Below are 15,052 nucleotides of genomic sequence, written 5' to 3' on the forward strand. Positions count from 1 at the left end.
GTCCTGTTTCTCGCTTAGAAGGCGTCAGAAACATATTTCTCAGTGAGCCGTTTAGGAGGAAAAAGAGAATGGTGTTCACCGCACTGTCTTTGGCCAGAATTCCTCTAGTTTTGCTGCAGCAAATGACTGGAACTCTCTCCAAAACTCCCTTAAACTTGCATCACTTCCGTCATTTCCATGGGTTTAAGCAGAAACTGCAGCAGTCCCTAGCTGACTGTTGCACATGTTGATTCCCCTTCTCCTCTCTATATATCACACACCTGCTACTGTCACCTAGCCTTTTAACTGTCATTTGACTGTTCTGCTTCATGTATGTATCATGTATCATGTATGTAATTTAATTTGGTTGTTTGTTTGATGTGTGTTTTAACTATTTCCCGTACCTCTGTGATGTTTGTACCATCCATCCGTCTCTCTTCTATTTTATATTAAAAAAAAATGTGTCCCTTTCCCTGTTACCCTTTCAAAAGGGACCTTTTTTCCTCTCGCCAGGCCGTCACTGAGAATAAGAATGTGTACTTAACTGATCTGCCTGGTTAAATAAAGGTAAAAAAGAAAGTATATATTTCACATGTTCTCAGTTGAGACTAAAGGGACAGACCCCTCATTTTGTAAAAACAACACAAAACACAGGCAGTTTCTACAATAGGGGACCTCTCTCAGCCGTCTTATCATTTCAATATCACACATTACCCATGATGCCCTCTGCTCTGCTGTGTTCCTCTTCCACATCAAAGTAACAAAGCAAACCTTTATTGAGACCCCTGAGCCAATCATATCACTGTAATGTCCAGCCAGGCCGCTGGCTCTGATGGACTGGAGGGGGGCGGGGGGGGGGGGGACTAGGGACTGAAAACCCAGCTGAGCTTTCAGCGCCAAATCCTGCCTCTCACACACTGGCTCTCAAACGTGTGTAAAGGGGACAGACGGAGAGAGAGACAAACGGGCAGGTCTTTGACTGGAGAATGTGAAGAGGCATATCATACGATTAAAATGTGAAATACATTGTCACGCTGAATGTTCTCAACAGAATTTATTCAGAACCCTGACTGCTGGAGTATGACTTGTTGCCAACAGACAGACAGACAGACAGACAGACAGACAGACAGACAGATGAATAAGATATTTTTGTTGTACCACAATGGTCTGAATGATTCAACAGAATCTTTTTGATGGGAAGTAATTTGGCTTGATGTCAAGACAGTGTTTCTTCTCTCAGTGTTGTGACAGAAAGCAGAAGCCTGACGCTGAGCATTTTAGTTTTAGTTCTATCTCTAGTTCTAGCTCTAGTTCTAGTTCTAGCTCTAGTTCTAGTTCTAGTTCTAGCTCTAGTTCTAGTTCTAGTTCTAGCTCTAGTTCTAGCTCCAGTTCTAGCTCTAGTTCTAGTTCTAGTTCTAGCTCTAGTTCTAGCTCTAGCTCTAGTTCTAGTTCTAGTTCTAGCTCTAGTTCTAGTTCTAGCTCTAGCTCTAGTTCTAGCTCTAGTTCTAGCTCTAGTTCTAGCTCTAGTTCTAGTTCTAGCTCTAGTTCTAGCTCTAGCTCTAGTTCTAGTTCTAGTTCTAGTTCTAGCTCTAGTTCTAGTTCTAGCTCTAGTTCCTGCCTCTACATCACACACTCCTACCTGGAGCTGCCTCTACGCCTGTACGTCACACACACTCCTACCTGGAGCTGCCTCTACGCCTGTACGTCACACACTCTCCTACCTGGAGCTGCCTCTACGCCTGTACGTCACACACACACTCCTACCTGGAGCTGCCTCTACGCCTGTACGTCACACACGCTCTCCTACCTGGAGCTGCCTCTACGCCTGTACGTCACACACGCTCTCCTCCCTGGAGCTGCCTCTACACCTGTACGTCACACACACACTCCTACCTGGAGCTGCCTCCTCTACGCCTGTACGTCACACACACTCTCCTACCTGGAGCTGCCTCTACGCCTGTACGTCACACACACTCCTACCTGGAGCTGCCTCCTCTACGCCTGTATGTCACACACACTCCTACCTGGAGCTGCCTCTACGCCTGTACATCACACACACTCCTACCTGGAGCTGCCTCTACGCCTGTACGTCACACACACTCCTACCTGGAGCTGCCTCTACGCCTGTACGTCACACACACTCCTACCTGGAGCTGCCTCTACGCCTGTACGTCACACACACTCCTACCTGGAGCTGCCTCCTCTACGCCTGTACGTCACACACACTCCTACCTGGAGCTGCCTCTACGCCTGTACGTCACACACACTCCTACCTGGAGCTGCCTCCTCTACGCCTGTACGTCACACACACTCCTACCTGGAGCTGCCTCTACACCTGTACGTCACACACACACTCCTACCTGGAGCTGCCTCTACGCCTGTACGTCACACACACATACACTCCTACCTGGAGCTGCCTCTACGCCTGTACGTCACACACACTCCTACCTGGAGCTGCCTCTACGCCTGTACGTCACACACACACTCCTACCTGGAGCTGCCTCTACGCCTGTACGTCACACACACTCCTACCTGGAGCTGCTGCCTTCCTCTCTAGATACTCTACCTGGCCAGGGTACTCCTGGGTCCTAGTGCCCCCCGATGTTACACTATATTATGTCATGCACATGTATTTTATATGTTAATAAAATTGCATTTATCTTTAGTCCTAATTCTGTCACTGTTTGATGTCCCAAAAAAGGGTGTATCCGAAAGCTGCCTACAACATTTGTAACATGTGATGAAAAAGTAAACAAATAATTAACTGTATTAGACACTTGTTAATGATGAATAGGCTTCACTTTAGATTGGCCCCCACGATAGCATCTGCAAATGATTTATAGATGTTTTATGAATGTCTTAACAAATCATTTGTTGAACATGAAAAATAAATGGAGATACACTATAGTCGTTTTTTCATATCTATTTTTCAAAGCATCTACAAATGTGTTACTACACATTAAACAACATTATTTAATGATGAACAAATCAAGTACAAACAATGTTGATAATGAGTTATAAATAATGTAGAACTAATATGTAAATGTTATACAAATATAGTTATAAATGATTTAATAATCATTTATGAATGTATATAAATGGTTTGTTCATGGTTAGTTCATTATCTACTAATGCGTTATAAATACTTTGTAAATGGTATACAAATATAAGTTATAAATGATTTAATAATCATTTATGAATGTATATAAATGGTTTGTTCATGATTAGTTCATCATCTACAAATACCTTATAAATGTATTATAACAGGGTGTTATTATAAAGTGCTACCGAATTAGGGCTGTCCCCGACTAAGGATTTGGATGGTCGACTATGATTGGCCAAAATTTGCCGTTAGTCGACTATTGGTCAAAATAATAATAATAATAATAATAATAATAATAATAATAATAATAATAATAATAATAATAATAATAATAATAATAATAATAATAATAATAATAATAATAATAATAATAATAATAATAATAATAATAATAATAATAATATTTTAATTTTTTTAAATTTTTTTTAAATTGTATCATTCCATTTGGGCTGTGGGGGGTGCTTAATGTCTGAAGGAGTCGACTGAAGGCTTCTTGTCCTCTGTAAAAGCATGCAATTGGTCCACTGATGGATACATCTTGATATTTGTCTAGTCCAGTGTGTTCATTAGATGGGTGAAATCCTCTTTCAGTGCCTCTGTGCCTGTTTTCGTAGGCAGTTAGCCTCTGGTAGGCGTGCCATTAGCGTTAGCCACGCTTCTAGACCTCTTTTCTTTTGGAAAGAATGATAAAAAAAATATATAAAAAAAATTATAAATATATACATATATTTTTTTATTATATTCAACTAAGAGGTTGGCCAGTCGACTACGGCTCCTTTCGACCGACTAATCGACTAATAGGAGTCAACCCTAGCTAGAATACATCTGCATTCTTATGCAGGATAATACTTGGAGTAAGCTCTCCCTGCAGCGACCCAGCGCGCCGCCACATGCACCACCCAGGCCTCCAGCGCCTCACGCTTCAAGCAGCCACACGCTCACAAGGGCCTTCGGTTTGCCGTCGACGACAGTAGCTGTAATCTAGCACTCGCTCCAGAGTTTCACAGCACCTCTGTGCCGTCGGACGTCATGTGCCCTGCAGGCTAATCATAATCATCCACTCCATCAATGTTGGCGTTTTCGGTCCAGTTCATCTCTGAGGAGTCGGGAGCCGCCTGCATGTCTGCACACTCTCTCAATGAAGCATGACTGCCTGTTGAATAAGGTCTGACTCTTGAGTGAAGACAGGGAGCGGGCGACTCCTCGCTCCTCGAAGTACGTTTTCACTCCAAGTATTTACTCAGGTGAGCGAGACTCTCGTCGAATGAGCTGTACGACTGGTCGAATGACCTGTACGACTGGTCGAATGACCTGTACGACTGGTCGAATGACCTGTACGCCTGATCGAATGACCTGTACGACTGGTCGAATGATCCGTACGACTGATCGAATGACCTGTACGACTGATCGAATGATCCGTACGACTGATCGAATGACCTGTACGACTGATCGAATGACCTGTACAACTGGTCGAATGACCTGTACGACTGATCAAATGATCCATACAACTGATCGAATGACCTGTACGACTGGTCGAATGATCCGTACAACTGATCGAATGACCTGTACGACTGGTCGAATGACCTGTACGACTGATCGAATGACCTGTACGACTGGTCGAATGACCTGTACGACTGGTCGAATTACCTGTACGACTGATCATTATTGGCACAGAGGCATCAGTTAGCTGTGGTCGTGCTCGCTGTACTTTGTTCATGCTCTTTATTTAGTAAAAGATGTTTAATTAAAAGTAACTTTCTATCCTTAAAAAACATTTCATGTTTAAAAACAGCGTCTCTAACACGGCATTTAAAAAAGTAATGCAGTAACATTTACTCTTTACTTTGTACTTTTATTCAAGTAGATTTCCACTTTGATTAGATTTTACTTAAAGGAAAACTCCAACATTTTGGGAAATTAGCTTATTTGCCATCTACCCTGGAGTTAGACAAGAAGATACATACCTTTTTCTTCTCTGTGCATGCAGTAGGAGTAGGACGACGTTGGGAACTAGGCTAATGGAGGAACCTACTTCCAGTGACTGATGCTAAGCTAGGCTAACGGTGCGCGTCTTCCTACTCCTACTGCATGCACAGAGAAGAAAAAGGGTATGCATCTTCTTGTCTAACTCCAGGGTAGATGCCAAATAACTAATTTCCCCAAATGTTGGAGTTTTCCTTTAAGTAAAATCTAATCAAAGTAACATTGCTGTTACTCGAGTGTGATATTTCTGTGCCTTTCCCTGCCTCTGAGCGTCGTCCAGCTCTCTGGGTGTAGGAGCACTCTGTTTCTCTTTGTGCCGCTGCCTGCCTCCTCAGGCCGTCTCTCTCGGCCTTTTAGCGCTCAAGTCATAGAACCGGAGTGCATAGAACAGCCATTCCCATTCAAATGAAGTCACTATAGTGGCCATTTGGCTGGTGCTCCATATAAAGTCTGCCATAGAACGTCTGATAATGTTGTTGTTGTGGAGATTAACGTCGGTTTGGTGCACGAGACCTATAGAATAATATGAAGAGGAAGAGTCAGTGACATCAGAGAAATGTGAGAAAATGGCTTCCCCTTCGGCACTGAGAGACAAATCACGTTGTAAGAAGCAGCGTTGTCTCTCTCTGCGCTGAATAACGTCTGGAGGAACACTACTGTGGCTCTGACCTCATCCTCCTCTTATGGTTCTAGCATAAGACTCAGAGAGACAAGAACAAATATATACAGCATTATTGCACATGCTATCATACATATGCAGGTGTATACATTAATAAAACTTTCATTCAATCAATCAATCTGCATGGTGATTGATTGAATGAAAATTGTATTAACAGATTGCAGAATGGGTACAATACAGTACGGCTCAATACACACAATTGTTAAGGGGTTGCAGACCAGGGAAAGACTTTCGTCTTGTTTACATCAGGGTCCCCCATTTTCAATTCATAATGAATTGTAAGTAAGGGTGCAACTTGCTCCGTGCAATCCATTCTTTGTGGATCTAGCCCTCAGTCTGTGACGAGCTTTCACAGCCTTTGGGATCCTCAGCCTTCTCCCAGAGGGGAGCAGGGTGAAGAGGCCGTGGCCGGGGGTGGGAGGGGTCGGCCATGATCTTCCTCGCCCTCTTCAGCGCTCCTGGAGTCGTGCAGGGACCTGAGGGAGGGCAGGGGACAGCCGATCACCCTCTCCGCGGAGCGAATCACCCGCTGCAGCTTGGTGAGATATTTTGCCGCTGCAGCGGGGGACCAGGAGATGATGGATCAACACTACTGATAGTCAGGACAACACTACTGATAGTCAGGACAACACTACTGATAGTCAGGACAACACTACTGATAGTCAGGACAACACTACTGATCGCCAGGACAACAGGACAACACTACTGACCGCCAGGACATCACTGCTGATGGGCAGCCTGGCTGTAAACAGGGAGATGACCGTGAGGCTCTAAGAACGACCCAGCCCTGTGTGTGAGAGGTGCTGTGGCTACACCGCTGGATAAGCTCTTCCTTTCAGCCGCTGTGTGACGGCGGCCTGGGGGCTCCGCTGCCTCGCCGCTCCGCTGGTCCATCCATTCAGAGCCACTCGGATCACCGTCCGCACATCAGCGCGCGCACACACACACACACCCACTTATCAGGCTACTGTACGCAAATCGAAAGCACTCAGCACACGTGCACTCGCTGTCACACAAACACATGTGCACGCACCCCCCCCCCTCCCCCTCCCCCCCTCAGGCACTCCACAATCCTGCGTGACAATCCAGGCCATTACCGTCTTGCGCCTAAAGTTAATTCACCCTTGCCTTTGTGACCCAGGCCATTAACCTGCCATATTGTACTACTGACCTCTCGCTGTCCCTCTTTCTCTCCCCCCCCCCCCCCATCTATCCTTCTCTCTCTCTATAGATCAAGCGCTGGTGATTCTCTATCACACATATATCTCCGTGGCCTAAAGAGAGGAATGTGATCTACTCACGCTCTCGCTCTTTAAAGTGCCATCAAACATGCAACGGGGGTTCAAGCTAATGGACTTCAAAGGAGGCAGGAGGGGCAGGGGGTCGGGGGAAGAGCACCGCGGTGAATCAGAGGATCTGTTCCCTGTCAGGGGGGTAGATTTAGCTGCATTGACGCGGAGGAACTACGCCCAATCTTCAGAATTCATGCATGTCATCATTCCTCTGGTCCAAGACAGTCCATGAGATATGAGTAGCGATGTTCGATATTGGCTTTTCTTTTTTTTTTACCGATATCCCGATATACCAATATTGTCCAACTCTTAATCCCCCCCCCCCCCCCCCCCCCCCCCAAAAACGGAATAATTTCAGGTAATTAACATTACATATCTCTTGTCGTGGAATTAACACAACATTATGCATACTTTTCACAATAAATAAAATGAGAATTTGTTCTTACTTGCTTGCCTGGGTAAATAAAGGTTAAATAAATGTAAAAACCGATACCGATCATTTCCGATATTACATTTTAATGCCAATATCGGTAGGCCGATAATATCGGACATCCCTAGATATGAGCGAACATAAACAACCCTCTGATGAAAACCCTCATTTGTGAGGTCGGTCGGACGCTGCTCTGTAGACAATGAATTGGAATTTAATTGAGAATACGTTGCAGAACTGAGAACAAAATCAGCCTCTCAGCTCCAGACTTTATACCCGATGACGTCACAAGTCTGAGTCTTATCTGGTTTCTGGCCTTTGGAGAGAGAGAGTAGCTCATGTTTACAGATATTGATTGAACTTCTGCTCGACCGCGGAAATAACATGTCGGACTTCTCGATGGTAAATGGTGCATTTATATAACGGCTTTTATCCAAAGCGCTTTACAACGGATTCCTCTCACTCATAGCATAATAGCATAGTAGCATATATAGGCGCAGTAGCGTACTCTGAGGCATAGAAGCTTCGTTTGCCCCCTGATACATCGCGGTATCGTCTTGAGACGTGACCCAGCCTGACTTGACAGATGTCGATGGGTATATTCTGAGACCACACATACAGCGACGACAAGACAAAGACGTATTAAAACGAGCTGTGAAAGACGCGCTCCATGTTGGATGATTTAAAGCACAGGTCAGCTTGACCCCGGCTATTGTGCTAACAGGGACACGGGACCCCAGAGGGGCATAAAGGGCCGTCTGTGTTAGTCTTTCAAGATGGGATGATGTCATGTGCTGCTGGTGTCCATAAAGTTGAAAGAGAGCTGACATGCAGTATATTTATTACTCAGGCAGAGTCAGTAAACGTTTAACTTCAGTAGGAGTGAGAGTACTGTTGGATAATTACTAAATTACTAAGTGAAACTAAAAGAGTAGCACTGGGAAAAGGTATTTAAGCATTTAGTTCTTTTCAAACGACAATAAAAAGGTACAGGCTTTTTGAAAAATACTCAAAACAAAAACATTTACATTATCAATTAAACTACAGTAACTAGAGTAAATATTAGGGGTGGGGGAAAAAATCCATACAGAGATATCTCATGAAATATGAAATATCTTTTTAATACAATATTCTTTTATATCGTATGATATTTAAAAAAAAAATGCTTTTTGCTCGACAATGCCATTTTGCTGCAATAAAAAAAGAATTGGAGTGAGGTGAACTCTTATCCAAAATCAAAGAAATGTATCTTATTTGATTAAACGGATGATGTATATATATTTTACAAGTTTTCCGCTGTGAACATAATTTGCAGTTGAAAAAAGGTAATAAATGGCAATATATAACAATATTGTGACTCTAGTATGGTGATAATAAGGCATCACAGGGCCTGGAGTGATTCCCACTCCTACGTAAAAGTATAAGCTTTTGAAAAATACTCAAAACATAGTTTTACTTCAAACAAAAACGTAATACACTCAAATACAGTAACTAGACTAAATGTAATGAGTTACTTTCCTCCTCTTGACTCTGTATGTATGTGGAGCTTGTGAGGACAGTGTGAGGACAGTGTGAGGACAGACTCACCATGTGGTAGTTGATGATCTCCTGCAGACTCTCGCCACACTTCTCCAGACACTCCTGCACAGAAAACAACAGCGTCAGCATCTAACTGGAGAGAGCGATGCTGTGGATCGAGGAGGAAAGACTCACTACCGTTTCCTTGACGCCCAAAAGGAGAAAGGAAACGTTTTCAAACACTGCACTGACCTCTGCACCGGTTCTAATGGAATCCATAAGAAAAGGTAGCAAATGTAAACATTGAAAAGGTTAAAAGGAGGTGAAATCTGTGGTTAATGTCACAGACGCTTATTTTCATACAGGAGTTCTTTCCCCTCCAACCTCGGACGTACGGGAAAGGGGGGAAAGATAATTGCGGCCCTGATTCAGTGCTTTACAACGGAAAGTACAAATACGAACAAGAGCTTAGTAAGAGAACTCAAGAATTAGTCATTACGGTTGAAGCCAAGATGGGGGTTTAATAGAGTGAGTCTGGTGGAGAGAGAGGAGGTTTCCAGGTCTGCTCTGAGCCCCCCTGACTAATCCATTAGTAATCAGGCTTACTGAGACAGAACGACTCTAGGGGCCAGGAGTCAGAGAGCAGGAACGTCCCTCTCACAGGAGACAGAGAGCAGCAGGAAGGTCCCTCTCACAGGAGTCAGAGAGCAGCAGGAACGTCCCTCTCACAGGAGACAGAGAGCAGCAGGAACGTCCCTCTCACAGGAGACAGAGAGCAGCAGGAACGTCCCTCTCACAGGAGACAGAGCAGCAGGAACGTCCCTCTCACAGGAGTCAGAGAGCAGCAGGAACGTCCCTCTCACAGGAGACAGAGAGCAGCAGGAACGTCCCTCTCACAGGAGACAGAGAGCAGCAGGAACATCCCTCTCACAGGAGTCAGAGAGCAGCAGGAACGTCCCTCTCACAGGAGATAGAGAGCAGCAGGAAAGTTCCCTCTCACAGGAGTCAGAGAGCAGCAGGAACGTCCCTCTCACAGGAGTCAGAGAGCAGCAGGAACGTCCCTCTCACAGGAGACACATAGCAGCAGGAAGGTCCCTCTCACAGGAGACAGAGAGCAGCAGGAAGGTCCCTCTCACAGGAGACAGAGAGCAGCAGGAACGTCCCTCTCAGAGGAGACAGAGCAGCAGGAAGGTCCCTCTCACAGGAGACAGAGAGCAGCAGGAAGGTCCCTCTCACAGGAGACAGAGAGCAGCAGGAAGGTCCCTCTCACAGGAGACAGAGAGCAGCAGGAAGGTCCCTCTCACAGGAGACAGAGAGCAGCAGGAAGGTCCCTCTCACAGGAGACAGAGCAGCAGCAGGAAGGTCCCTCTCACAGGAGACAGAGAGCAGCAGGAACGTCCCTCTCACAGGAGACAGAGAGCAGCAGGAAGGTCCCTCTCACAGGAGACAGAGAGCAGCAGGAAGGTCCCTCTCACAGGAGTCAGAGAGCAGCAGGAAGGTCCCTCTCACAGGAGTCAGAGAGAAGCAGGAACGTCCCTCTCACAGGAGACAGAGAGCAGCAGGAACGTCCCTCTCACAGGAGTCAGAGAGCAGCAGGAAGGTCCCTCTCACAGGAGACAGAGAGCAGCAGGAACGTCCCTCTCACAGGAGACAGAGAGCAGCAGGAAGGTCCCTCTCACAGGAGTCGGAACAGAAGAGAGGCTACCGGATCGGTTGTTTCCAGTCAATGAGTAATAAATTATGTGTAGAAGAAGAACGCTTCAGACACGTCTACTTAAAACCTCCTTAAAACCTACTTATTCACAGGTGTTTTCTTAATCAGTCACGGGCTGTTAGGTTCTGTGTTCTAACCTGTTTGGTTCTGTGTTCTAACCTGTTAGGTTCTGTGTTCTAACCTTTTAGGTTCTGTGTTAGAGGCTGTTAGGTTCTGTGTTCTAACCGGTTAGGTTCTATGTTCTAACCCGTTATAGTCTGTTAGCTTATGTGTTCTAACCTGTTAGGTTCTGTGTTCTAACCTGTTAGGTTCTGTGTTCTAACCTGTTAGAGGCTGTTAGGTTCTGTGTTCTAACCTGTTAGGTTCTGTGTTCTAACCTGTTAGAGGCTGTTAGGTTCTGTGTTCTAACCTGTTAGGTTCTGTGTTCTAACCTGTTAGAGGCTGTTAGGTTCTGTGTTCTTTTGTATATTTTGATCTTTGAGTTTGTGAAACACTTTCTTACATGACTGTATTGAAAGGCGCTACTGTATATACAGTACTGTAAATAAAGGTTTACTTACTTATCCTAGAGGAGTGTATTTATGGGGTATAGACTATCTATATTTACTAGGGATGTCCGATATTATCGGCCGACCGATATTATCGGCCGATATCGGCAGTAAAATGTGATATCGGAAAATATCGGTATCAAAAAAAAAAAAAAAAAAAAAATTTTTTTTTTTTTACATTTATTTAACCTTTATTTACCCAGGCAAGCAAGTAAGAACCAATTCTTATTTTATTTATTGTCAAAAGTATGCATGTTGGTTTAATTCAACAACAAGAGATATGTAATGTTAATTTTTACTTTTTTAATTATCATATTTTGCACAGATAATGCTTACATTTAGAAAGCCTTTTGAATGCATCCAGTGAAATTATTAATTACCTGAAATTATTCAGTTTTTTTGGGGGGAAACCCTGCATATATCGGTATCGGTTGATATCGGTATCGGTATCGGTATCGAAATTAAGAGTTGGACAATATCGGAATATCGGTATCGGTAAAAAAGCCAATATCGAGCATCCCTAATATTTACGGTATATTCCTTGCTTGGCTTGACATCTGTAAGGGCGATTTTTACACATCTGACAATATCATAATCCATATCACAATCCTTCTCCATATAATCACTTTTATATTAACAATGAACTATATATGCATTTAATAAAGGTTCAATGTAACTCATATTAGAGATATTCCTCCCTGATTACAGAGGAATGTTCTGGCATGTTAAGAGACCATAGGCCTTAGTATGAATATATATATATTATCATATACACCCTAGTGTCAGTCTGGCTTTGGGTAGTGTACATCTGGCTTACTTTAATCATAAGGATTATGTATTGATGTAATACGGACCAGTGTATGTACTGACCAACACCCAAGTTCCCTGGTCTGTATTCAAACTTGCACCCTTCCTCTCACATTTCTTATGCTTCATACTTGTACGGATCCATATCTGTAATAAACGATCATAATTAACTTAGATATTGTCTTCTGATCTTTATAATATGAAATATTATTTAAGTATTCCATTCTTTATATTTACAATCTAGACAATAGACACCATATTTTATCTATTTATTACAAAAAGATTTGCACTACATGCATACCTCATTTAGCAGTTTTTTTTAAGTTAGCATTTTTGTACCGCATTGTCTGCATTATTGCATTATGTACTTCAGGTTGTACTTAAGTTTGTATATTGTATATTATATATTCTGTATAGTGTTTGGACTTTATTCTTTTTACTTTGTTTATTGTATGAAGCACAATCTTAGGAGGTTCATACAGAACCAAGCATGTCACTCTAATGTAGCTACATGTAGGCTACTTTATACGTGACAAATCAAACCAAAAGACTTCTAGAGACGAGACGACTTGAATTTGACCCCAGCAGGGAGCCTCACCGAGACCATGTCGTCCTTCTTGCACTGCTGGGACAAGTCCCTGATGCCGTTGACGAAGAGCTTGTTGGCGCCGACGTACGCCTTCCCAGCCTCGATCATCCCACTGCATAGCTTCACCAACTGGGGAGGAGAGACAGACAGAGGGCGGGGATTCAATGAACGCTACCTTATCCGTGAATCATTTCTACACTGGACTCTGGATACTAAATTGTGTATAATTTCTACACTGGATTCTGGATACTAAATTGTGTATAATTTCTACACTGGATTCTGGATACTAAATTGTGTATAATTTCTACACTGGATTCTGGATACTAAATTGTGTATAATTGCTGTGTTAGACTCTGGATACTAAATTGTGTATAATTTCTACACTGGACTCTGGATACTAAATTGTGTATAATTTCTACACTGGACTCTGGATACTAAATTGCGTATAATTTCTACACTGGACTGTGGATACTAAATTGTGTATAATTTCTACACTAGACTCTGGATACTAAATTGTGTATAATTGCTGTGTTAGACTCTGGATACTAAATTGTGTATAATTTCTACACTGGACTCTGGATACTAAATTGTGTATAATTTCTACACTGGACTCTGGATACTAAATTGTGTATACTTTCTACACTGGACTCTGGATACTAAATTGTGTATAATTTCAACACTGGACTCTGGATACTAAATTGTGTATAATTTCTACACTGGACTCTGGATACTAAATTGTGTATAATTTCTACACTGGACTCTGGATACTAAATTGTGTATAATTTCTACACTGGACTCTGGATACTAAATTGTGTATAATTTCTACACTGGACTGTGGATACTAAATTGTGTATAATTTCTACACTAGACTCTGGATACTAAATTGTGTATAATTGCTGTGTTAGACTCTGGATACTAAATTGTGTATAATTTCTACACTGGACTCTGGATACTAAATTGTGTATAATTTCTACACTGGACTCTGGATACTAAATTGTGTATAATTTCAACACTGGACATGGATACAAAATTGTGTATAATTTCTACACTGGACTCTGGATACTAAATTGTGTATAATTTCTACACTGGACTCTGGATACTAAATTGTGTATAATTTCTACACTGGACTCTGGATACTAAATTGTGTATAATTTCTACACTGGACTCTGGATAATAAATTGTGTATAATTTCTACACTGGACTGTGGATACTAAATTGTGTATAATTTCTACACTGGACTCTGGATACTAAATTGTGTATAATTTCTACACTGGACTCTGGATACTAAATTGCGTAATATTGGATACTAAATTGTGTATAATTTCTACACTGGACTCTGGATACTAAATTGTGTATAATTGCTGTGTTAGACTCTGGATACTAAATTGTGTATAATTTCTACACTGGACTCTGGATACTAAATTGTGTATAATTTCTACACTGGACTCTGGATACTAAATTGTGTATAATTTCTACACTGGACTCTGGATACTAAATTGCGTATAATTTCTACACTGGACTCTGGATACTAAATTGTGTATAATTTCTACACTGGACTCTGGATACTAAATTGTGTATAATTTCTACACTGGACTCTGGATACTAAATTGTGTATAATTTCTACACTGGACTCTGGATACTAAATTGTGTATAATTTCTACACTAGACTCTGGATACTAAATTGTGTATAATTGCTACACTAGACTCTGGATACTAAATTGTGTATAATTTCTACACTGGACTCTGGATACTAAATTGCGTATAATTTCTACACTGGACTGTGGATACTAAATTGTGTATAATTCTTGCACTGCAGGGACCATCGTGTGTCCATTTACTGTACTGTAATGTTGGGAACTGCAAACAGAACTTTTTTTTACAGAAGGGATTGAAGGAAATAGTCGACAACAAAGAGATGCATTGAGACGTATCTTCTGCTCCCCGGAGAGTCAACAGTCTCTCAGATGTTTATTTATACGACCGGTCGCGTGTCGTCATGTGAATCCTCCGCTGTTCGTGCCACAACTGAGGCGTGTTGGCGAAGCTGCTTTCATGGACGCTGCAGAGCAGCCTGATCAGTTTGGCGTGTTCGAGGGAAAACTACGCCCAGTTTAAGAATTCATGTCATGTTAGTCCTCTGGTCTGTACTAGGCGGTCCAAAAATATTACAGGACACGGATAACTCTCTCCCAAATCAGAAAACTAGAGAGCTAGAGAACTAGAGAGCTAGAGAGCTAGAGAACAGGAGAGCTAGATAACTAGAGAACTAGAGAACTAAAGGACTAGAGAACTAGAGAAATAGATAAATAGAGAACTGGGTGCTAAAAGTATAATCTGTCTGCATATAATCCGTCTATATACCTACTTATACACCTGCATATAACTCGTGTATGATAGCATAAATAATGCT

At 42.5% G+C, this 15,052-nt stretch overlaps 1 protein-coding gene across 1 annotated transcript in view; it reads right to left on the minus strand.

The window, feature by feature from the left end:
- acap3a (ArfGAP with coiled-coil, ankyrin repeat and PH domains 3a) overlaps positions 1-15,052 on the minus strand; it is a 150,255-nt gene that overhangs the window by 54,671 nt on the left and 80,532 nt on the right. The window contains exons 3-4 of the mRNA XM_084333348.1: positions 12,652-12,771; positions 9,054-9,107 (exon numbers count right to left, since the gene is read on the minus strand). Of these exons, the coding sequence (XP_084189474.1) occupies positions 9,054-9,107; positions 12,652-12,771 (174 nt within the window). The remainder of the gene's footprint in view (positions 1-9,053; positions 9,108-12,651; positions 12,772-15,052) is intronic.

This window comes from Notolepis coatsorum (assembly GCF_963971535.1).
Source record: "Notolepis coatsorum genome assembly, chromosome: 17".
Taxonomy (NCBI): Eukaryota; Metazoa; Chordata; class Actinopteri; order Aulopiformes; family Paralepididae; genus Notolepis; species Notolepis coatsorum.